This window comes from Anopheles cruzii, chromosome 2 (assembly GCF_943734635.1).
Source record: "Anopheles cruzii chromosome 2, idAnoCruzAS_RS32_06, whole genome shotgun sequence".
In the NCBI taxonomy this organism is placed as follows: Eukaryota; Metazoa; Arthropoda; class Insecta; order Diptera; family Culicidae; genus Anopheles; species Anopheles cruzii.
In genome coordinates, this window is record NC_069144.1 from 29,875,952 (window position 1) to 29,898,804 (window position 22,853).

Genomic DNA, 22,853 nt, shown 5'->3' on the forward strand with positions numbered 1-22,853 from the left:
TCTCTCGTGAGATTGGGCGACAAAACAGACACAGCAAAAGACACAGAGAGACAGGGAGAGAGAGAGAAAGAGAGAGAGAAGGCAGCAAAAGGAAGTACCTTTCAACGCGCCGTGTCTCTCCGGCCCCGCGGGCCGGGAAAACCTGTGCTGTGCCGATTATGACCGATCAGCCTGTTGATGTGTGCGCGGTTTGCTCCCGGCTTTTCCACGGCACGCCACGAGTACTTCAGCGTTTGGATACACATCCTCTGATGTTTGGGAGATTTATCTTTTGTTTATTTTCGGAAATCAATTGCTCGTAGATGTTGTGTACGAGTATTTTCGTTGGTACGATAGGGCAAAGAGATCTACCGAGGAATTCCATAATTTAATACTTCCACTTTCTTCCCTTCCGCAATATGGAATCGCTCACTTCATGGCTACAATTTAAAAAGCACCACAGACTAGCGTAAACACATTGCTCCCGTTTCGTACTTATTGTGGACGTTTTCGGACATCGAGAGGAGCCGATTATTCACGGCTGGCAGAGCGCATGCTTCACAATAAATCACACAGACTTACCGGTTTCTTACCGGTTTCACGAAACACTGCTCTACAGTGCTTCAGAGTCCCGATTCACTGGAGGCATTTCGTTTTATTTGGCAGACTTTTGGGTGCCGACAAGAAAGCGAACGCTTTAGATGCTTCTGAAGATGAATTCAATAGTATCGCTTCGTTACTGCTGTGCAACGACCTTTCGCCAGATAACCTATGCTGGCAAGTCGATAGACAAAGTAAACTGTCCAATATTTGGCGGTCCACGATTGCCACACCATCCGCATTTGATTACCCCCGAACACCTACACCCGAGCATGCCAATGGACATGTGAGAGAAAGGCAAAGGACGCACAGTAGATACTGGAAAATTATCAGTAACGTAAAACGTTTTGAAGAAATTATTAATTCTAATAGCTCCTTTGGTTGTAACCAAAGCTTAATATTGATGTTGATTTCTTCATACAGAATCCTTGGTATCCTTGTAAGAGCAAACTTAGTCCAGAGCAAAAGAATGAATTTATTATTAACTATCAAAAAGCTACGTTGCAACTAGTTGTTGAACACAGTTCAGTTGTTCAGTTGAACACTTTTTATCGCGACGTAATCCGTGAAGATCACATTATTGCATTCCTCTCCTGTTCGTCAATCTTGATTGCAACTATTAACACTATCGCCGGGACACAGTAACATACCGACACGTGCTCACTATAGAAATTTAATGTAGTGTAAACTGCAATATTTTTAATGTATAACGATCTTCCACTACCGTCTGGAGCATGGTGGCGTCGGATAATGTTCGGTTCACGAGAGATGTGCTTACGTACGCAATAATCAGCTATATATACCATCAAGTGAAATAACTACTAGTCTTAGTATTCAGCAGCGTTCTCGCGCGGCAGCATCATCGGCAGCTTATCGATGCAAGTACGCTCAAGTGCACGTCCATTCTCCGTGACACTTGTTCGTTGTCAAAGACCACGTTTCCTGGTTGAGTAGCCTTATCAAAGTTTGCACAATAAGTTTGAACTTTGGTGTCGGTCGCAAATCTTGTGCTGGGTGCGAACTTATCTCCATTACACAACCGCTGAACACATCTGGAAGCGAGCTGTGTGAGTGGCCTCGAATTACGACCATCTTTTTTCTGGAATACAGTGTACAAGTAAGCCGACAGTTTTAAAAAAATAACCACGTGTCATCACCGGCTTAGAATGACCTCCAAACTGTGACCGTTAGATTAAAGGGTGACAACGTGAAATGTTGTAGGTCATGGTTAATTGACCACCTTGTGATCATTATTGTCAAAGTTAAGCCATCTGCAACAAACGACGTGAAACAAAAGTGTTGTGCCACTAAATCGCTTATAAGCATGGGAAAAATATTATTTACTGTATGTCTTCTCCATACTTGCAATAACATTAATAACAGTTCAAATACACATAATTTGGTTAGAGTGCATTTTTTTTGTTATTCCTATACGGGAGAACGTCCTGGAGACGAAACTCTAGGCAAGCTCGGTCGAAAATTTAGGCAATATTGAGATCGATTGAGTTTCTCGGGCAATCAAGTTTGTTGCTAGCTGATGGGATTTTCTGTCCAGCGACACAACTGTCAAAAAGCAGCGGCTGTTTTGCTGCCAAAATTTCCTAAGCAAGTCTTGTTTATATTTGTTCGTCTCATATGTTTCGTCCTATTAAGAAAAAGTACATTCAACGTTTATCACCAGTCGAGATTAATTGTGTGATGCCGGCAACCGAGATTAACACACGCCTTTGAGATATTGAACAGCCCAAAAGTGAATTCAAAAAGATGCGTCACTTTGCTCAAGTAAAGCGGCTTCCAATACTTAGTTGAAGTAGAATTATTTACCTCTGAAATCACGTTGTGGTATGGTAATTGGTTATTGTAGCGTCTTATTTTCAATGCTCACTTTTTGTTCATCCACTCTCATCTTTTCACGTGGAACATACTCTTTTTCAATACCTGGTCGTACTTTTATTGCGTTTTTATATTTTGTCTCCGTAGGTTCCCACCGAAATGTCGCACGGCACAAAAACCCGGAGCGGAAGCGAATTCACGTCCAACAACGAACACTATTCCAAGCCATTCTGTCACTGCGAATACCCGTTGGGGAAGCGTTTCAGTATGTTTTCCAAAGAAGTCAAACAATGCAATTGCGGTGAAGACACATCCACCCGGATCGATTGGATGTGGGAAACCGTTCCACACGATCCACGATCCGATGTACCAAACCCTCCGTATATGAAGGGTACGGAGGTTCTTTTTCATCCCATCTACAGCCAAGGCACCTCCGTCGTGCGTAGCAACGAACCATTAACACGCGGTCAGCATCATTATTGGGAATTGAAGATTTTATCACCACTCTCCGGCACGGACATAGTAAGTAGCAGGATCGTGTTACTGGTAGGTTAGTATTTTATTGCCGGGTGGACATTCTCGCGTGATCATATTTCCTCCGAAGCACTCGGAGTGACGCCGACAGTTGAATGGGAAGTCCGACAGGGGAGGCCGAAGTAGAACTCCGTTAACAAGTCCTACGCAAATGTTGATCGATTCCGTCGCATCGCAAGCGTCTACGCAGCGCTGCGCTTTCTGACTGGAGAATTTGCCCCTCGGGCACCGCCATTCGTGTTCCGTTCCATGGTGACACGCAATGTACTCGTTGCATATTTCCGGTAGTGGAAAACGTATTTTCATCCCACCCGGTATGCCATCGCAGAAGAACGCACTCACCGCAGAAAGTAGCGTCACACTTTTTTTTACCACAAAGTCGATAAAACCACCAAATTCGATAACAATCATTTATTGTATCCACCGCACGATACCGATGCAACCTTACGTGTTCTATTTTTGATGAATGGGATCTTTTATAGACTTCCGTGATTGATGATTTGATATCAAAACACATGTCAGACAATCAACACACTTTATAGAAAACTATATGCTCCTTCTTTTGTTTTAAACAAATTGCCCCGAGCGTATAATTGATTCCCGCTGCACCTATAAACAAGTATTCCCGCTGCAAAACAAGCTACAGGGTGTCCAAGCAAGCCCTCTTTTTTTCATTTGGTTATAAAACAGAAACGGCTGAATATTTTTCGACGCTTAAACATTTATTTTAAAGGTAGACTCTTAGAATTTATGTACAAAATACAGTTTCGGTTGCAGAAATTTGAGAAATATGAAAAATTTATTTCTAAAGTGGTACGTCGTCAAATCATTCGTCAAAAACACATTTCATTGAAGCTCATTTCCACCTCGGTGGCTATGTTAATAAGCAGTATTGTGGTTCAGAAAAGCCTTTAATCGTGCAAGAGAAGCCAATGCATCCACAATAAGTGACTGTTTGGTGCGGATTTTGGCTAATTGGTTTTTCGGCGAAATTGAAGCTGAGAACTTGGACGGCGTTTGGTTTGAACAGGACGGCGCTACGTGCCATACAGCGTCAACCTCAATCGATATTTATGTTAGGCGAACATACCAGCAGCTATTGACAATTTCAATACCCAAATTCAAGATGCTATTGCCGAAATAGGACCAGATACAATCGAAAATGTACTCAAAAATAGGTCGACCGAATGGGCTACTGCCAAACCGATTGTGGTAGACATTTGACCAAAATTGTTTTTCGTAATAAAAATTTAAGAATCAACCTTTCAAATAAATGTTTAAGGATCAAAAAATATTCAGCCGTTTCTGTTTTATAACAAAATGAAAAAAAGAGCTCCTGCTTGGACACCCTGTATAAGAACAAACCGTAAATACTATCAAAACGGCCTACCATACAGTTCATAATTATTCACAAATTTTTGTACGTTGAAAATCAATCTTTATTTTGTTGTAGATGTCTATTTTCTTAACATTCCGCCCCGTTGTTGCCAAGCTGGGAAGTCAAGCTGGGAAAACAAAATCGATTGCCAAACGGGAAATCTATGTTTGTCACACCCTCTCCATGTTTGCTTAAAATCTACCGCCCGTATGCTGATAATCGGTTTATTAGCTTAATTCATTAATCTCGAATTTTTTTAGATTGAAGTAAAGTCGTCAAAACCAAATGTGATACTGATATCAATGTCCGATTTTTTTCTACTTTAGATGATCGGGATCGGCACTGATAAAGTGGATCTACTTCAGCATTGCTTTACATTCGCCAGTGTCCTTGGTCAAGACGATCAGTCCTGGGGGTACTCCTACCGTGGACTGGCACAGCACAATGGACATTTTAAGTACTATGGCAGCAAATACAGCCAGGGCCGTATCATCGGTGTTTACGTCGACATGTTCCGCGGCACACTCGAGTACTTTCTCAACCGACGAACGTTAGGCTGCGCTTACGCCGGAATCCCGACGAGCAAAGACGTTCAAATCTACCCGATGATTTCTTGCACGTCTTCAAAAACTTCCATGAAGCTCATCAACGCCGCCTCGTTCGAGGACAGCCTGCGATTCCAATGCATGAAGGTAATATGCAAGTACCCAAAGCTGCTCGACCAAGTAAAAGCGATTCCCGGGCTGCAGCATATGGTGCAGGAGTTGTGGTTTTTGCAGTTCAAAGGACCAGCAGATGATCCCGCACGAAACAATTCGCCTCTGGCCGATGAAGCAGTACTGTGCGGAAAAAAGCTAAAACTCGACTCTGATGCGCAAAGATACGAAAATACGGAATTTGTTACAGTATTATAACCTCACAGTTACGTTGCAGTTTTTCTCAGTTCATTACGTTGCTAAATCATGCATGACTAAGAGCGTGCAAGCCACATATTTACTAACAGCGTTAGTAACTAACCGGCTAGGGAGGCCTCAATACTTTAAAGATTAGAAAATCGATTCCCTTTGGCTCCAGCTTTTCCTTTGTGTTCAGGTTAATAATTCTAAGCTGCTTCTTTTGCATTTGCGTATTTACGGAGTAATGAACAAAAATCAAAATTAGCTTTATTGAGACTTTCGATTTTTTTATGGAGTTTTCCATGCATTCTAGATGCGACAATGTTTTTTCTCTATACAATGTTTTCATTACTTACACCAACATAAACTGCAGAAATTTTCAGAAAATGTGTCAATGTTAATACAATTTTATTCTTTAATATATTTAAAGATATACCTGTGTTCCGTCTGTAACTGGCTAACTCCAGGTAAAAAACTGATGACAAAATTGATAACTTATGCGCTTTATACGTAAACGTTATCTGTTTCCCGTTTAATGTACATCTTGTTTTAGTTGTTCCATAGGTTTTCGACCGAACCTTTGCAATATATTTCTATGTAATTTTATCGTTGCCGTGGATTATTGTACCCTTTATTAAAAAGAAAACGAAAACTATCCTTTTTTATTGTTCGCGAACATGAAAGAAAATAGTGTGCTTTTTCGAATTTAAAAATCTCAGATTGTTCAAGTGCATAAAATAAACAGAAGGCAACCTTCGCATAAAGCAACCCTACACTGTTGACAGTTAAAATTTGTGACAATGTATCAGCTTACATAACTGATCTAGAGCACTAATCAGATTGTACTCAGGCTAAACGAGTTGCGAGTTTTCGCGATAGTTTTCGGGTTGCACTTCAGCGAAACTGCCAGCGGAAAACGCAAAACCCCGTCGGAATGGCATCGTTGGTGAATAGTGTACGCGGTTTGGCCTGCCGGAATACGTCGCTACTGCGCGTGGTGCTGCGGTCAGTCTCGTCCGCCACCATCGTTCAGTGTAATCAGAAGTTTTTGACAGTCGCCGGGGCCCCAAACTCCTTGATGCGACTGTCCCCGTTTGAGGTTAGAAAGCCCCCCACCGACTCTTGTTGTTCTGTTCAATCGGTGTCTTGCACTATTTATGTAACACCATTTTCCGTGTGATCCTTTGCCACAGCCAAATGTAAGGGGCCCATTGAGACTCTTCGCTTCAAAGCCGACACCTGACGACATCAAGCAGCGGGTGCTGAAAGTTGTCGCGGCCTACGATAAAGTTTCCGGGGACAAGGTGCGCATTCAAAGTCGTCTGATAAGTTTTGTTTTCCTTTCTTTCTTTCCTTTGCGTCCCTTCGGTCGCTACCGCGAACCGGTAAGCAGCAAAGCGGTCGGTGGCAACTAGAGATAGTCCGAAAGTACAGTGCCAAGGAACCGCTAACTATTCAGCTGATCAAAGAGCGAGTCCTGCTGGTGCTTAAGCTGTACGACAAAGTAAATCCGGAGAAGGTACGTTCTGTTGCTGTGTTGCTATAGATGTTGATTCACTGTTTTGCTGCAACCAGAGTAAAAATGAACAGAATTTTGGTGGACACCTTGCTTTAGTCTCGTTGCCAGCGATTGCTTTTGTTGCGCCCCGAAACACCCATTATCGGTACATTCGTTGAATCGGTCTTATGTTCGCCTCACTCTGTTTTGCAGCTTACCCTGGAGTCACACTTTATCAACGACCTCGGTTTGGATTCGCTTGATCATGTCGAAGTGATAATGGCCATGGAGGACGAGTTTGGTATGTTTTGGAGACCCGCACAGTAACTAAAGTTTAAATTTGATTTCGTTGTGGCTGGCATTCGTTTCAGGTTTTGAAATCCCCGATGGTGATGCCGAAAAGCTTTTCAGACCAGCTGACATCGTTCAGTACATTGCTGATAAAGAGGATATCTATGAATAAGCCAGGACGTGCAACGGACGCGGGGAACCAATTTGTAAAGTCTCTGCCCCGGGGCGCTGCCAGCACACGTTGTAGCTTTTAGTTTGCGTAATTGATGGTTGGATTGAGCAGAACATACGCGGAACCACACCGGTACGGAGTTTAACGAAAACACTAAACGGGGTTCGCCGTTGCTCGATGTGTGTGGAACGGTCAAAAAACTTGAAAAACACATCTCTAGCCGATAGGTGTTACAACTACAATAAAATGTATCTGCTATTTCGCCGCTCCCGTTAAATGCGTTCTTATCTATCGTTTTTTTTATTCACAATCTTCATGTAGCCAAGGCGATTGACAATTGAAAAACAACCACAAAGCAAAAACACGAAATTACATTTCTTTGTGTAGAGTGAAAATAACACCACGCGACTCATTATGTGTGTTTCGAGTACGGTAGCCAAAGGCCCTGCAGCAGATGCGTCAAATGTTCGTCTGGCAACACTGACTCAACTGTCACGCGACGTTGATGCGGCATCGAGAAGAAAAGAAGCTTGTGCATAGCATTTTCGAGTAGCACGCATGATGACGGAAGCCCTGGCGACAGTACGCTGTCGGGATGTTTTAGCGTTCAAAATTGCATAAACTATCGCAAAACAAGTGCTGAAAGACAGGGGCCCCACCACGCCAAGTGTTTCGGTTGTGGCCGTTGTAACGCGAGGCCAGGTGGCCCTATCACCGTCGGTGTGCTTTTGTTGTTGGTGTCGCGTAGTGCAATCACTTCAGCTTGGCAGCCATTTTCTATCGCAAGCGAAGCTCCCGGAGAGCGTGAAGAAAAAATTGTTCCCTTGTGTTTGTGTTACACAGCGTTTGACGACAGACCCTGGAAAAGCGTAGATTTGCGTGTCCCCGAGTAACAAAGTAGCTTTGGACGATTACACAGATGGCGAGCCCGACGCCACAAAATAGCCCAATGCCTCCGCCGCAAGCACCAAGCCCAATGGGACCACCCTCCCAGAGCCCGGCGCCCTCTCCTTCACCACACAGTCCATACCAATCCGGGCCGCCCCCACCCCCGCCCCATACGGTGCAGGGTCAGGGACCGACCCACATGCAGACCGCGTCAGGACATCACGTCCCCCCGCAACCAGGACCCCCGCCAGGTCCACACATGCCCATGCAAGGGCCACCAACGCCCCACGCACAGCCTCCCAATCCGCACGGGCCACCACCACCGCCCCATCCATCACACATGAATGGACCGCCACCGGGTGGGCCACAAGGAGCGCCAGGTCACGGCCAAGGTGGCCCTCCTCATCATATGCCCCCAGCCGGAGCGCCCCAGCATATGCCTCAGCATCCCCCTCATCCTTCGATGGGACAACACGGTGTTCCGCCACACCCGGGAATGGCTGGTCACCCGGGACAGGGTCCACCGATGCCGCCGGGCATGGTACCGGGTGGATACGCGGGACACGCAATTCCACCGAATGCGGTAAGTATCTGATGTTCCCATGGCAACGACACCCCATTAAAAATCCATTTGTAGTAGGCTTTTTATATTATTTAAAAATACCCATACCATCGAGTGCATTGATCGATAGTCGTGGAATGCTTTTGCCTTCGTCACGCACTGGTTACTTTTCTGAACGCTGAAGATCACGATCCACCTCCTGTATGATTTGAAGCACTCGCTGACCCAATGACTCACTGCACGCGGCTATAATATCGGGCTTCATGATGTCGTACTTCCCGCCCGTTATGCCTATCACGATTCCTCCGGCTTCCGTGATGAGAAGTGCTCCAGCGGCAATGTCCCACGGTTTGAGAAACTGAATACTGTACGCATCGAGTTGTCCACTAGCGATGTACGCCAGCGAAAGGGCAGCTGACCCGAACGCTCGTAACCCCAAGCACTCGACGATGAAACGTTTTCCGCGCTCGAACAGCGCATTCCGGATCGGTTCGTAGCTGCCAATTGAAAATTCATGTCCTACCAAGGCATCTTTGAGCTGCAATGCGTTAGAAGCGGAACATCGGTTAGAAAGCACAAGCCTGTGGAGCATGATTTCGATTCCGTTCACCTGCTCCGAACGGCGGGTCCTGATGCGTGTACCGTTACGGAAGGCTCCCTGGCCTTTGATGGCGGAGTACAGTTCATCACCGGCCGGATTCGAGATGATTCCGATCTGCAGCTCGCCCGCTACCACCAATGCAACCGAAATGCACGTAAACTGTATACCACGAACGAAGTTTACCGTTCCATCGATCGGATCAATGATCCACGTTGGTTCGCCCGCGCCGAGCGTCGTCCCGGCTGACGATTCCTCGGCGCAAAATTTGTGATGCGGAAAACGCGCTCGAATTCCGGCAATCAGCACATCCTCTACGCGTCGATCGTACTCGGTCACGAGATCCCAATGCTTACCCTTCACCTCAACCCGCTTCGATGCGGTTCGGTATCCTTCGAGCACTATTTCGTTACACTCCTTTACCAGCTTTACGGCCAACTCGAAGGCCTCTTTTATCTCACTGTCGTCACACATCGTGCTGCCTGCTGCGTTGTTTGAGATACCGTGCAAATGAAGCCTACTCTAACCTGCTGCAATGGCGGATCGGTGCGTTCTGAGTGTGAAGAAAACCTCAAATCACTGTCTCACTGACATAGCGACCCGCTTCGCCGTAAAAATGTACCGGTGTTGGTATGCGTGCGATAACAAATGTAAATACGGCTTAAGGATGATAGTGCGACATTCCGTAGCGCATCTCACTAATCAGCGATTCGCATCCCCTCAATTATATCGTGGATGTTCTTGAGTTTTTAAGTTTTCTCCAGGTACACCACAAGAAATAAAGTAAACAGTTAAACAAGTGCCTATTGCTTTCGCTTGAACTGCGTTGCGTGTTGATGAAACGTAAAAGTGACAGACTAATCTGACGTTTCGCGCTAACAAACGTTATCATCTACAGTAATTTTGTCCCACAACCTTAGCAAATTCGATTGGAATAAATTTTGCAATTTTTAACACATTAGCATAAGGAAGAAAACAATATGTCCGGATTTTTCCTTTTGTCTTCATTTGACGTCATGTCACAAATTTATAAAATGGCAAACCCGTATTTGATTTCTCATTATTTTTTGCTCTTGAATGGCACAATTGTGCAACTTTTCAGGGCCCACCGCCGCCGGTACCGATGCAGTCAGGCAGTGTTCCGGGTGGTCCACCGGGGGCGCCGCCAAACATGATGCCAGGTGCCGTTCCACCCCCACCGCCGCCTCCTGGACAGGAGAATTTAAACGCCTTACAGCGAGCCATCGATTCAATGGAAGAGAAAGGACTGCAAGAGGATCCGCGCTACTCGCAGCTGCTAGCGCTGCGGGCCAATTCGAAGCAACAGCATCTAAATGCCTCACAGTTACACCAGCTACGGGGACAAATTATGGCTTATCGGCTAATCGTGCGCCACCAGCCGATCAGCAAACAGTTAGCATCGCAGATCTTGGCTCAACGGTCCGACGGTACACCACCGCAGTGTCCCACGCCTCCGGCCAGCCCCTATCCGGGAGCCGCCGGGGGTCCTTCGCCGCAACCTGGCATGCCTTCTCAGACCGCTTCGCAGCAGCAGCCTCCACAGCAGCAGCCCCAAGGCCCCCAGCAGCAACAAGGACTTCCGCAGCAATCGCAACAAGGTCCTCCGCAATCGGGAGTTCCACCGACGTCCATGCAGCCAGGTGTTCCGCCAGGAAAGCAACAGCCCGATGTCCACGGCCCAGGAAAGCCACCGGTAGGCAGTGGAGGTATGCCGCCTAACCAAAGTCCGATGCCGGGCATGGCCATGGGTGGGCCGCCTCAGGGACCCCCTCACGGGCCTCACCATCAGCCACAGTCGCAACAGCAGCATCCGGGAATGCAACAGCATCTGCACGCAGGGCAGCAGCAACAACAGATGCACCCGAACGTCGGGCAACCGGCACGGCCGAGCTCGCAGGGCCCGGCTGGTGGTCCCGGTCCCCGGCCTGCGGCTCCCGCTCCGACGATGCAACCGATGCCGAAACAGAACCGTGTAACGACGGTGGCCAAACCCGTTGGGCTTGATCCCATCACAATACTACAGGAGCGCGAGAACCGTGTTGCGGCCCGTATTGCACTGCGCATGGAAGAGCTGACCAACTTGCCCGTTTCAATGGCGGAAGATTTGCGGCTGCAGGCGGCAATCGAGCTGCGCGCCTTGCGCGTTCTGAACTTCCAACGCCAGCTGCGCAGCGAGATCGTGCAGTGCACCCGTCGCGATACGACACTCGAGACGGCGGTCAACGTGAAGGCTTACAAGCGCACTAAACGGCAAGGTTTGCGGGAGGCGCGCGCCACCGAGAAGCTGGAGAAACAGCAAAAACTTGAAGCGGAGCGCAAACGTCGCCAGAAGCATCAAGAATTCCTGGCGTCAGTCCTGCAGCACGGCAAGGACTTCAAGGAGTACCATCGCAATAACGTCGCGAAACTGGGTCGTCTCAACAAGGCGGTGATGAACTATCACGCGAATGCAGAACGGGAGCAGAAAAAAGAGCAGGAGCGCATCGAGAAGGAGCGTATGCGGCGGCTGATGGCGGAGGACGAAGAGGGCTACCGGAAGCTGATCGATCAGAAGAAGGACAAGCGGTTAGCGTTCCTGCTGTCGCAAACCGACGAGTATATCTGCAACCTCACCGAGATGGTGAAGCAGCACAAGGTGGACCAGAAGAAGAAACAGGATGACGAGGTGCAGCGCAAGAAGCGTCTCAAGCGCCACATCCTCGAGAGCGGCGACATCGAGCACCTGGACGAGCACTGTGAGGCGTCCGACTGTCGGGTGGCGGTGATGGAAACTTCCACGGGAAAGACGCTCACGGGCGACGAAGCACCGTTCCTGCGTGACCTTCACACTTGGCTGCAGATGCACCCGGGCTGGGAGTACGTGATCCTCGACGGTGACGCAGAAGATGACGACGACGATGCCGAGGGTGGCCGCAAACGGACGGCAGAAGAGCGGCTGAATGACGAAGCCAAGACAAAGGAAGTGATCCAGAAGGCAAAGGTCGAGGACGACGAGTACAAAACGGAGGAGCAAACGTACTACAGTATTGCCCACACGGTGCACGAAAAGGTCACGGAGCAAGCATCGATCCTTGTGAACGGCAAGCTGAAAGAGTACCAAATTAAGGGGCTCGAGTGGCTGGTATCGCTGTTCAACAACAACCTGAACGGCATCCTGGCCGACGAGATGGGCCTGGGCAAGACGATCCAAACGATTGCCCTCGTGACGTATTTGATGGAGAAGAAGAAAAACAATGGCCCGTACCTGGTGATCGTGCCACTGTCTACGCTCTCGAACTGGGTGCTGGAGTTTGAAAAGTGGGCTCCCGCCGTCGGCGTCGTTGCGTACAAGGGTTCCCCCGCGGGACGGCGTGCGGTGCAGAACCAAATGAAGGCAACCAAGTTCAACGTGCTGTTGACGACGTACGAGTACGTCATCAAGGACAAGGCGGTGCTGGCGAAGATCTCGTGGAAGTACATGATCATCGACGAGGGTCATCGTATGAAAAATCATCACTGCAAGCTGACGCAGGTCCTAAACACGCACTACAACGCACCGCACCGGTTGCTGCTGACGGGTACGCCGCTGCAGAACAAGCTTCCGGAGCTGTGGGCCCTGCTCAATTTCTTGCTGCCGTCGATCTTCAAATCGTGCTCCACTTTCGAGCAGTGGTTCAACGCTCCGTTCGCAACGACCGGCGAAAAGGTTGAGCTGAACGAAGAGGAAACGATCCTCATCATTCGCCGTCTGCACAAGGTGCTGCGGCCTTTCTTGTTGCGTCGGCTTAAGAAGGAGGTCGAGTCACAGCTGCCCGATAAGGTCGAGTACATTATCAAGTGCGACATGTCGGGACTTCAGCGGGTGCTGTACAAGCACATGCAAAGCAAGGGTGTCCTGTTGACGGATGGCTCGGAGAAAGGCAACAAGGGCAAGGGCGGCGCGAAGGCCCTTATGAACACGATCATGCAGCTGCGCAAGTTGTGCAACCATCCGTTCATGTTCCAGCACATCGAGGAGAAATATTGCGATCACATCGGTGTACAAGGCACGGTCACGGGTCCAGATCTGTTCCGGGCGTCCGGCAAGTTCGAGTTGCTCGATCGCATCCTTCCGAAACTGAAAGCGACCGGTCACCGTGTGCTGTTGTTCTGTCAAATGACGCAGTGTATGACAATCATCGAGGACTATCTATCGTGGCGCGGATTTGGCTACTTGCGGCTGGACGGTACGACCAAGTCGGAAGAACGCGGGGATTTGCTGAAGAAGTTCAACTCTAAGAATTCGGACTACTTCCTGTTTCTGCTGTCCACGCGAGCCGGTGGCCTGGGGTTGAACCTGCAGACGGCCGATACGGTTGTCATCTTCGACTCCGACTGGAATCCGCATCAGGATCTGCAAGCGCAGGATCGAGCCCATCGAATCGGGCAGCGCAATGAGGTGCGCGTTTTGCGCCTGATGACGGTGAACTCGGTTGAGGAGCGCATTTTGGCAGCAGCCCGCTACAAGCTCAACATGGACGAGAAGGTCATCCAGGCCGGTATGTTTGATCAAAAGTCGACCGGCAGCGAACGACAGCAGTTCCTGCAGAGCATCCTGCACCAGGATGAGATGGACGAAGAGGAAGAAAACGAAGTGCCGGACGACGAGATGATCAATCTGATGATCTCGCGCTCGGACGATGAACTCGAGCTGTTCAAAAAGATGGATGCCGAACGGCGGGCAGAAGAGGTTAAGCCGCGGTTGCTGGACGAGGGCGAGTTGCCGGAGTGGCTCTCAAAAGAGGACGAAGAGGTGGACAGGTGGGACTACGAGGAGGAAACATCTTCGATTCTGGGCCGTGGATCCCGCCAGCGCAAGGAGGTGGACTACACCGACAGCCTGACCGAGAAGGAATGGCTGAAGGCTATCGACGATGGGGCGGACTTCGACGAAGAGTTGGAGGAGGAGGAGCGCGAGAAGAAGCGCAAGGGGCGCAAGCGGAAGGGTGGCAGAGGGCGCGACGATTCCGACGATGAGAGCATCATTTCTTCGGTGACGAAGCGCAAGAAAGGCACGACCGATCCGAAGATCAAAAAGCAAATGAAAAAGGTGCTGAAGGCGGTGATCAAGTACACGGACGCGGACAAGCGGGTGCTGAGCAAGCCGTTCCTCAAGCTACCGTCCCGCCGCGATCTACCCGATTACTACGAGGTGATCAAAAAACCGATCGACATCAAGAAGATACTGAACCGCATCGAGGAAGCAAAGTACGTCGACTTTGCGGATCTGGAAAACGATTTCTTCCTGCTGTGCCAGAACGCGCAAACGTACAACGAGGAAGCGTCGCTCATCTACGAAGACAGCCTCGAGCTGCAGTCGGTATTTACGAACGCAAAAGTGAAGATCCTCGACAACCACGAGGAGGAGGAATCGAATGAAGAAGGTTAGTTAAGGGGGCGAGTGAATCTGGTCGAAAAAGCAATATTTACTATTTTTCACCACTAATCACAAGTTTACGATTTTCTTCACCTTTTTCACCATCGACACCAACCACCCATATAGAGGAAGAAGAATCGGACGAAGAAGGTGGCAGTGTCAAGATGAAGCTGAAGATTTCTAAAGGACCGAACTCGTCCGCGGCGGCTTCGGCGAAGAAAGCGACTCCGGTGCGAAGGAAGCGTTCGCAAAAGAAGTACACCATCTCCGATGACGACGATGATATCGATTAAGGAAGGAACGAGCATGGGCATGGGTCGTCGTGATACCTCGGCAATTCGAATAGTAGTACCATTGGCAAGAACGCTGTTCGTCAACATATGCGGTTTTATTTAATGTTTTTCATAGTGTAGCCAACGTAGTAACTAGATTTAAACCTTCATCGTGTACACTGGTGTAGAGAGAACGTCGAAAAACATAGTTTCGTTTTAAGGAGTGACGCCCTTTTCCATCTTTCAAGGGCACGCATTAGCATGAGCAAATTGAATGTTTCGAACTGGACAATGGCGGTGGACAATACACCTCCGTCAGCCACAATTTGACCGCTCTACGTCCAATGGAAGATTTTTTGCATGTCAGTGTTTAGCAACTACCAGTACCGGTGCTACTGATAGGAGAAATATTTAAACGTGAATTTAGAGAGCTTTTCACACAGCTACGTGTTGTTGCTGACACCTCGTCGTTCTTCAACCAGGGCTTTCTGTCACAGTGTGTTTACCTTATCGGTTCGGTATGATAATATATATGTATGAAATGAAACGATCAGTTTTATTTATGCTGTCCGAAAATAGAACTGAATACCAGATTCTTACAAGTTTTTACCTGTCGAATCATTGCAATTAACTCAAATGGCGGCTCCAAACCGTTAGTTCGGCAGGAGAAGGAACTACTTTAGTTTGATTTGTCTCGTAAACACGAAGTCATTTTACGCTGGTGTGCTTCGATGAGTAACTGGATTTGTAGGTAGTAATGACTATTAAATACTTATCCGTTTCAATAATAGTGAGATACAGAACTTAACTTATGTGATTTTTCTAAAATTACATGTTTAGTAATTTTTGATTATCACCTCCAATTCAACATGTGTTGACCCTTAATTACTTTAGCATCTAATGTAACAGCCGCTTGATGCAAGTGCTGAAAATAAAATAAAAGTTTCCAAAATGCTCTTTCTCTTATGGATTCTGTAGTCCTGAAAAGGACTGTTGGGGTTTGTTGTACGAATTACAGAACGATGGGAAATTCTCAATTCGACCGCTTCTACCGCAAAACACGCTTTACTTCTTCGCCGTGGCGGACTTCTTGGCAGCAGCTACCGGTTTCTTAGTGGCACCTCCAACCTTCTTTGGTTTCGGGGTTTTCGGCTTGGTCGCTCCGGTTTTCTTCGATGGCTTCGTGGACTTCTGCTTCGGAGTGGCTGGCTTCTTCGTCGCGGTTTTCTTGGCTGCGGCTGGCTTCGCTTTCTTCGCGGCTACAGCCGTCTTCGCCTTCTTTGCAACAACTCCTTCAGCTTTAGCTTTCTTCACTTTCTTCTTCTCGCCAGCGGCCTTCGGCTTCTTCGTAGCCGCTTTCTTCTTGTCACCAGAAGTAGCAGACTTCTTCTTCGGAGCGACTGCCTTCTTCTTCTTCTCGGCGACTGGTTTCTTGGCCTCGGCTGACAGTTTGAACGAACCGGATGCGCCACTGCCCTTTGTCTGCACCAGCTTGCCGCTGGTCACGCCCGTCTTCAGTGCCTTCTTGATGAACGGAGCGAGCTTGGCCACATCGGTGGTGTAGTTCGCGGCCAGATACTTCTTGATCGCTTGCAGAGAAGATCCATTGCGTTCCTTCAAGGCTTTAATCGCGGCCACAATCATGGTGTTCACTGGCGGGTGCGTCGCTGCTTTCTTCGGCGCCTTCGAACCAGCGGACGCTGCCTTGGCCTTCTTGGCTGACTTGGCCACTGATGCCGGGGCCGCCGCCACCGGAGCTGCTACCGTAGCTACACTATCTGCCATATTTTTCATCAAATTATCTTCCTTTCTGACGGTATTTTACTGTTGAATCTGTTTTGTTATTGTTTTCAGTTGTTTACGTCTGATTTCACAAACACTAGTTGGTTTTTTTTGGTGCTTTACGCATACCGAAACGCCAAAGCGAGACCCTATCCCTCGATTTTCATCTCTCAAATTAGAACATACTTCGCCATAACGTTCAATTTTTTGACTTGTCAATATGAACGACTCAAAATTACAGTTTCAATTTTCGACAAAAATCTCACTTATTTAACTCTATAGTACATATTATAAGTATTCTATCATAAAGAATACATGTTGAACTATCTACAACAATACTCTTTGAATATTTGCGAAATTGCTATCTATTTGTAATTCGATGTACATTCGACGGAATCGTCAAATCGGATGCGATTGGCCAGCTTTTAAGTGAAAAATATTCACTATGTAACACGATACACTCATTATTTACATTTTTGCTATCAAATATTGGTTCTGCACTATTCAAATTGTATCGTTTCCAATGTATTTAATATGATCTTGTGGGTTAAAATTCAAAAACAAAAAAGGACACCCATGCGTTCAGTGCCATATTTTTGCGTCGTAATCTTCCAGTACAAATGCGAACTGTTTCAAAGAATTAGCAATGTTAAGGGTTTTTCGACTATGTTTTTCTCTATTTTGTTAAAAATATTTTGTTTGTTGTTCCCAAATAATTCATAAAATGGGATGTGTAAAATAATTCAAACGTTTTTCAGTGTTTTACTCGTTTTATCACTGAGTCGAAGGCGCGTCGTCTCCTGAAGGGCCTTTTGCCTGTGACGAAAACGACTATCGTGAAGTTTCAAGGGATGGAACTGTTACACGAAATGCAATAATAATATAAAAAGCCAAACTTTTGAGTCATTTCAATAAACAAAAAATAACTAGACATATTTTGCAATATTTTAATGTTACACGGCATACAAAAGTCAGATGTCGCAACATAAAATGATTGAAAGGAAAATGTTACTGCGTAATGCCGAGCCGATCCAGTGAAGGAGTTTCCCGCATTAAAACTTTCTTTTCTTATTTCGTTTTACATTTATTGAGCAAGTATTTTCAGGTAAATAATCATGTTATTATGGGGGCTAAACTCTAATACACTTAAGTTAGTTTAGTTGTTTAATACACAAACAAAAATAAAAACAAACAATATCCGAAACGTAACAATGATGGTGCATGGATTGGTGATTATTTACAATGTAGGTATAACGTTTAAGGTAAATTTGTGCAAAGAATGAATAGCCATTAGAACATGCCTCCAACACAATTTGTTTAAATTATGAAATTATACTATCAAGTTAAAGAAATGGTTTTTCAATATAAAGCCGTAAGAAACCCGATTTCAAACATTAGCCCTGAAGGCTAAGTTTTGTAGCTGTATCGTTTTATCTTATGAATAAATTACGGAGGATCGAACAATGAAATGTATTTTTTAAAACAATAAACAAAAGATTATTTTTAAATGTGGCATTCGCGTTCATTCGCCAATTTGGAAATCATTCATGGTTTGGAACCATGTTGACCTTCACTGTGTAATATTGTAAGAAGAATATTCTCAGTAATAAAACGAATAAAGAATTGGAAACTGTTAGAAATCTTTCATTCTACTCGTTTTATGAATGATTTAGATGTAATACTCAAAACATTTTCAACAAAATAAAGTAAAACATGGTCGAAAGACCCTTAACATTCTATCATAAAGAATACATGTTGAACTATCTACAACAATACTCTTTGAATATTTGCGAAATTGCTATCTATTTGTAATTCGATGTACATTCGACGGAATCGTCAAATCGGATGCGATTGGCCAGCTTTTAAGTGAAAAATATTCACTATGTAACACGATACACTCATTATTTACATTTTTGCTATCAAATATTGGTTCTGCACTATTCAAATTGTATCGTTTCCAATGTATTTAATATGATCTTGTGGGTTAAAATTCAAAAACAAAAAAGGACACCCATGCGTTCAGTGCCATATTTTTGCGTCGTAATCTTCCAGTACAAATGCGAACTGTTTCAAAGAATTAGCAATGTTAAGGGTTTTTCGACTATGTTTTTCTCTATTTTGTTAAAAATATTTTGTTTGTTGTTCCCAAATAATTCATAAAATGGGATGTGTAAAATAATTCAAACGTTTTTCAGTGTTTTACTCGTTTTATCACTGAGTCGAAGGCGCGTCGTCTCCTGAAGGGCCTTTTGCCTGTGACGAAAACGACTATCGTGAAGTTTCAAGGGATGGAACTGTTACACGAAATGCAATAATAATATAAAAAGCCAAACTTTTGAGTCATTTCAATAAACAAAAAATAACTAGACATATTTTGCAATATTTTAATGTTACACGGCATACAAAAGTCAGATGTCGCAACATAAAATGATTGAAAGGAAAATGTTACTGCGTAATGCCGAGCCGATCCAGTGAAGGAGTTTCCCGCATTAAAACTTTCTTTTCTTATTTCGTTTTACATTTATTGAGCAAGTATTTTCAGGTAAATAATCATGTTATTATGGGGGCTAAACTCTAATACACTTAAGTTAGTTTAGTTGTTTAATACACAAACAAAAATAAAAACAAACAATATCCGAAACGTAACAATGATGGTGCATGGATTGGTGATTATTTACAATGTAGGTATAACGTTTAAGGTAAATTTGTGCAAAGAATGAATAGCCATTAGAACATGCCTCCAACACAATTTGTTTAAATTATGAAATTATACTATCAAGTTAAAGAAATGGTTTTTCAATATAAAGCCGTAAGAAACCCGATTTCAAACATTAGCCCTGAAGGCTAAGTTTTGTAGCTGTATCGTTTTATCTTATGAATAAATTACGGAGGATCGAACAATGAAATGTATTTTTTAAAACAATAAACAAAAGATTATTTTTAAATGTGGCATTCGCGTTCATTCGCCAATTTGGAAATCATTCATGGTTTGGAACCATGTTGACCTTCACTGTGTAATATTGTAAGAAGAATATTCTCAGTAATAAAACGAATAAAGAATTGGAAACTGTTAGAAATCTTTCATTCTACTCGTTTTATGAATGATTTAGATGTAATACTCAAAACATTTTCAACAAAATAAAGTAAAACATGGTCGAAAGACCCTTAACAGTACAAATTCTTTGAAACAGTTCCCATTCGTACTCGGCGATTACGTCGCAAAAATATGGCACTGAACGCATGGGTGTCCTTTTTTGTTTTTGAATTTTAACCCACAAGATCATATTAAATACATTGCAAACGATACAATTTGAATAGTGCAGAACCAATATTTGATAGCAAAAATGTAAATAATGAATGTATTGTGTTACATAGTGAATATTTTTCACTTAAAAGCTGGTCAATCGCATCCGATTTGACGATTCCGTCGAATGTACATCGAAATACAAATAGATAGCAATTTCGCAAATATACAAAGTGTATTGTTGTAGATAGTTCAACATGTATTCTTTATGATAGAATACTTATAATATGTACTATAGAGTTGAATAAGTGAGATTTTTATCGAAAATTGAAACTGTAATTTTGAGTTGTTCATATTGACAAGTCAAAAAATTGAACGTTATGGCGAAGTATGTTCTAACTTGAGAGATGAAAATCGAGGGACCTTGCTTTAATGTGTGCGTGTGTGTAAAGTCTAAATCGTAGTATAAGTGAGATCAAACGTACGCCACACATAAAAACACTGATCGAAATAAAAAATAAAAATAATATGTAATTAATCATACCAAACTAATCTCTAGACCAATATCGCAAAATTATTAGAACCATAAACAGATCTTTACCGATGGTTCCACACCCTCAATTGGCTGGGATATGAAGCTCCCCAATCACATCTTTTATCCAGCAAAAGGTTTAGTTCTGGTCATTACAACGCAGTAGAGATCAGCTGAAGCAACTCATTGCAATTGCCTGAAGATAGGTCAAGACTTATTCCAAATCCGAAGAACAAATACTGCTTAATGTCCTCAGATCAGCCTCCAAATCAAAATCGTTGACTTTCTGACATCATCTACTAAGAACAGAATCGGCCGATAGCAACCACAATAACCATCAAAAAGACTAATAATTATACTAAAGAAAACTGGATGTCTATAATCTCAATAAAAATCAAATTAGATAGGGTAAACTCGATTTTCTTTAAATAAATTCTGGTTGATAAACCAGTTCCCACGAAAAGTTCTGGCGTCGAATGAATTAAACTTCTTTTGTTTCTTTGTGCTTGTGCTAGAATCATTCATTGCGTGTATTGTGAAACAAAACACGCAATTGCAAGTTTAATTGAATGCAACAATGGACATAACCGGTAGAATTTTTTGGTTCAAATTTGAGTTTGCTGCTGTCGCGTCCACGAAACAGAACACTACTTTCCACTACAACTTCTTAATCAAAACAAAATACTGCAGATGTGTCAAATATCTTTGATGGTGCCTTTCTTGTTTCGAAGCGATCCGGACGAGTTGTTATCACTAATTTTCTTATTGTGTGAGCGTTACCAGCCTAATCAGTAATATTTCTCTAGATTTGGTGTAATATTTCGTCGGTAAAGTGTGTAGCAAAAGAACTCTGACAATCTTAGCATGGAGTGTGTCCGGTCTCTGCTGCACTATGCTTCCAGATGCTTTACTTGCCAGGAAGACTCATCAGCCCAGGTTTGTTGGAATTAGATTGCTTGTATTGTGTTAAAAAAACTGATCGTACCGCCCATGCTTAGGGAAACGAGCCAAACGAACGCACACATTTGCTGGCAGACCCCGTGAGTAACAGTCCTGCCGTTCGTCGGGCTGACACTGAAATATTCACTCAGGAGTATCCTAACTCGGTGCCAAAGAAGGACGAACAGTCCGCACTGGAAAAAATTCTGCAAGAAACAACTGAGTAAGATATTCTGGTGCCAAAGCCTTTTCCATGTTCCAATGGACGTATTCCAACTTCTGTCGATTTCAAGGAACATCATCGATGTAGCTGCTTTAGATACGCAAAAGTTAGAAGCCAGTGAATACAATGATCGTATTCGGATCTACACGCAAAGATTGCAACAACAATGGAACAACGTGAACCACCCGAATCAGGGAGAAAATGGTAGCTTACTCAGAGATATACCGAATCCTGAATTGGTGCTAGCGTCGCTTCCAATAACAACGGAGGATATGAATATGGTATGTTTCGAAGACATTCACTGTATTGGTAATGAGAGTTTCAAATTTACAATTTTCATTTTGTGTTTTGCGTTTCAGGTCCAAAGTATGGTTCAAAAGGCAAATGTAGCCGTGTCGGAAATAAGCGTTGTACACACCGAAAATCTGGTGGTACCTTTCAGGATTCCATAATATTACGCCGTTAGGAGAAATCTGTAAAATACTGTAAACTGTACTGTATGCCATGCTGCGTGATTTTGGTTTCCTTCTCACAAACTGCGTTGGGGATGAACTCAGGGTAGTTTGCATGTGTATTTCTCACAGGAAGGGAATCAATAATGTCAAGTCAGAAGGGATGAGAAGCATGTTTTGTAATTGTCGAGGTCGTTTATTCCTTTTGTATCAAACCGTATAACCGAACAACAGGTGAACGTTAAACCAGTAAATAATCTAGTGATAAGCATCAGATGGCGAAGAATGAAACACCGAAGCGAATGTGTGTAAAATAAAACAAATCATAAGCTAGTTTTTGAACTGGTTGTCTTTCATTTATTTATTTGCAATTAAATTCTTCCCGCGTTAAGAACCCGAGAAGCGAGATAACCTCGTTAACACGACTATTCATTTGATTCTTTTTTGGGCTATGTTTTGCTTATACTTAAACCGGTCAGTGATATACATGCAAGTAAAACTTATTCGTCTTATTATCGGGCCATTATGTACATTCTTTCCTGAGGCATCCAATAATAAAATTTGTCAAGCGAAATAAATTTTAAATTTATGTTATGCTACCATCCGCTTTACAATACACGTACATACATACAAACAAACAAACAAACAAAAGTGTTAAATACAATTTTGAATTGTTTAATTAATTTCTAACCGCAGCTAGCCATTCGACCCTTCCAGAACCCTACGCTACTGTAATGCTGCTGAGGTTCGGATTTGTAGATGTG

The 22,853-nt window shown here is 44.5% G+C and overlaps 6 protein-coding genes across 10 annotated transcripts; 4 read left to right on the plus strand and 2 right to left on the minus strand.

Annotated features, from left to right (window-relative positions):
• Positions 1-1,431: 1,431 nt before the first annotated feature.
• LOC128278047 (SPRY domain-containing SOCS box protein 3) lies at positions 1,432-5,773 on the plus strand. Of its 4 annotated transcripts, none has more exons than XM_053016689.1 (3): positions 1,432-1,646; positions 2,560-2,934; positions 4,651-5,773. In XM_053016689.1, the coding sequence occupies exons 2-3, from the start codon at positions 2,572-2,574 to the stop codon at positions 5,236-5,238; spliced, it is 951 nt and encodes a 316-aa protein (XP_052872649.1). In that variant the 5' UTR covers positions 1,432-1,646; positions 2,560-2,571; the 3' UTR covers positions 5,239-5,773. The 4 variants fall into 4 exon arrangements, with proteins under 4 accessions (XP_052872649.1, XP_052872647.1, XP_052872646.1 ...); XM_053016687.1 differs by having other exon boundaries at positions 1,433-1,696; XM_053016686.1 differs by lacking the exon at positions 1,432-1,646 and adding an exon at positions 2,225-2,361.
• A 277-nt stretch (positions 5,774-6,050) lies between these two features.
• On the plus strand, positions 6,051-7,452 carry LOC128275403 (acyl carrier protein, mitochondrial). 2 transcript variants are annotated; one of them, XM_053013900.1, is made up of 4 exons: positions 6,051-6,319; positions 6,414-6,524; positions 6,932-7,019; positions 7,090-7,452. In XM_053013900.1, the coding sequence occupies exons 1-4, from the start codon at positions 6,155-6,157 to the stop codon at positions 7,179-7,181; spliced, it is 456 nt and encodes a 151-aa protein (XP_052869860.1). In that variant the 5' UTR covers positions 6,051-6,154; the 3' UTR covers positions 7,182-7,452. The 2 variants fall into 2 exon arrangements, with proteins under 2 accessions (XP_052869860.1, XP_052869851.1); XM_053013891.1 differs by lacking the exon at positions 6,414-6,524 and adding an exon at positions 6,614-6,739.
• A 648-nt stretch (positions 7,453-8,100) lies between these two features.
• LOC128268527 (ATP-dependent helicase brm) lies at positions 8,101-15,443 on the plus strand. The gene is made up of 3 exons (XM_053005650.1): positions 8,101-8,652; positions 10,332-14,652; positions 14,772-15,443. Exons 1-3 carry the CDS (start codon positions 8,101-8,103, stop codon positions 14,936-14,938), a joined length of 5,040 nt encoding a protein of 1,679 aa, XP_052861610.1. The 3' UTR covers positions 14,939-15,443.
• LOC128268528 (uncharacterized) lies at positions 8,722-9,897 on the minus strand. Its single transcript, XM_053005651.1, has 2 exons — positions 9,242-9,897; positions 8,722-9,169 (listed from the first exon to the last, which is right to left on the minus strand). Exons 1-2 carry the CDS (start codon positions 9,701-9,703, stop codon positions 8,795-8,797), a joined length of 837 nt encoding a protein of 278 aa, XP_052861611.1. The 5' UTR covers positions 9,704-9,897; the 3' UTR covers positions 8,722-8,794.
• A 377-nt stretch (positions 15,444-15,820) lies between the features above and the next one.
• LOC128275502 (histone H1-like) lies at positions 15,821-16,719 on the minus strand. The gene has a single exon (XM_053014029.1). The coding sequence runs from the start codon at positions 16,709-16,711 to the stop codon at positions 15,983-15,985; it is 729 nt and encodes a 242-aa protein (XP_052869989.1). The 5' UTR covers positions 16,712-16,719; the 3' UTR covers positions 15,821-15,982.
• A 4,491-nt stretch (positions 16,720-21,210) lies between these two features.
• LOC128267899 (uncharacterized) lies at positions 21,211-22,394 on the plus strand. Its single transcript, XM_053004849.1, has 4 exons — positions 21,211-21,411; positions 21,474-21,637; positions 21,708-21,918; positions 21,997-22,394. The coding sequence occupies exons 1-4, from the start codon at positions 21,340-21,342 to the stop codon at positions 22,087-22,089; spliced, it is 540 nt and encodes a 179-aa protein (XP_052860809.1). The 5' UTR covers positions 21,211-21,339; the 3' UTR covers positions 22,090-22,394.
• Positions 22,395-22,853: the final 459 nt, after the last annotated feature.

Bases quoted from the DNA above. Each gene is read 5' to 3' on its own strand.
- LOC128278047 (XM_053016686.1), top strand. The intron at 2,935-4,650 runs GTAAGTAGCAGG...TTTCTACTTTAG, and splicing joins CACTCTCCGGCACGGACATA to ATGATCGGGATCGGCACTGA.
- LOC128275403 (XM_053013891.1), top strand. From the start codon at position 6,155: ATGGCATCGTTGGTGAATAGTGTACGCGGTTTGGCCTGCCGGAATACG. The intron at 6,320-6,613 runs GTTAGAAAGCCC...ACCGGTAAGCAG, and splicing joins TGCGACTGTCCCCGTTTGAG to CAAAGCGGTCGGTGGCAACT. The intron at 6,740-6,931 runs GTACGTTCTGTT...TCTGTTTTGCAG, and splicing joins ACAAAGTAAATCCGGAGAAG to CTTACCCTGGAGTCACACTT.
- LOC128268527 (XM_053005650.1), top strand. From the start codon at position 8,101: ATGGCGAGCCCGACGCCACAAAATAGCCCAATGCCTCCGCCGCAAGCA. The intron at 8,653-10,331 runs GTAAGTATCTGA...GCAACTTTTCAG, and splicing joins ACGCAATTCCACCGAATGCG to GGCCCACCGCCGCCGGTACC. The intron at 14,653-14,771 runs GTTAGTTAAGGG...CCACCCATATAG, and splicing joins GGAGGAATCGAATGAAGAAG to AGGAAGAAGAATCGGACGAA.
- LOC128268528 (XM_053005651.1), bottom strand. From the start codon at position 9,703: ATGTGTGACGACAGTGAGATAAAAGAGGCCTTCGAGTTGGCCGTAAAG. The intron at 9,170-9,241 runs GTGAACGGAATC...AACGCATTGCAG, and splicing joins GGACCCGCCGTTCGGAGCAG to CTCAAAGATGCCTTGGTAGG.
- LOC128275502 (XM_053014029.1), bottom strand. From the start codon at position 16,711: ATGAAAAATATGGCAGATAGTGTAGCTACGGTAGCAGCTCCGGTGGCG.
- LOC128267899 (XM_053004849.1), top strand. From the start codon at position 21,340: ATGGAGTGTGTCCGGTCTCTGCTGCACTATGCTTCCAGATGCTTTACT. The intron at 21,638-21,707 runs GTAAGATATTCT...GTCGATTTCAAG, and splicing joins ATTCTGCAAGAAACAACTGA to GAACATCATCGATGTAGCTG. The intron at 21,919-21,996 runs GTATGTTTCGAA...TTTGCGTTTCAG, and splicing joins CAACGGAGGATATGAATATG to GTCCAAAGTATGGTTCAAAA.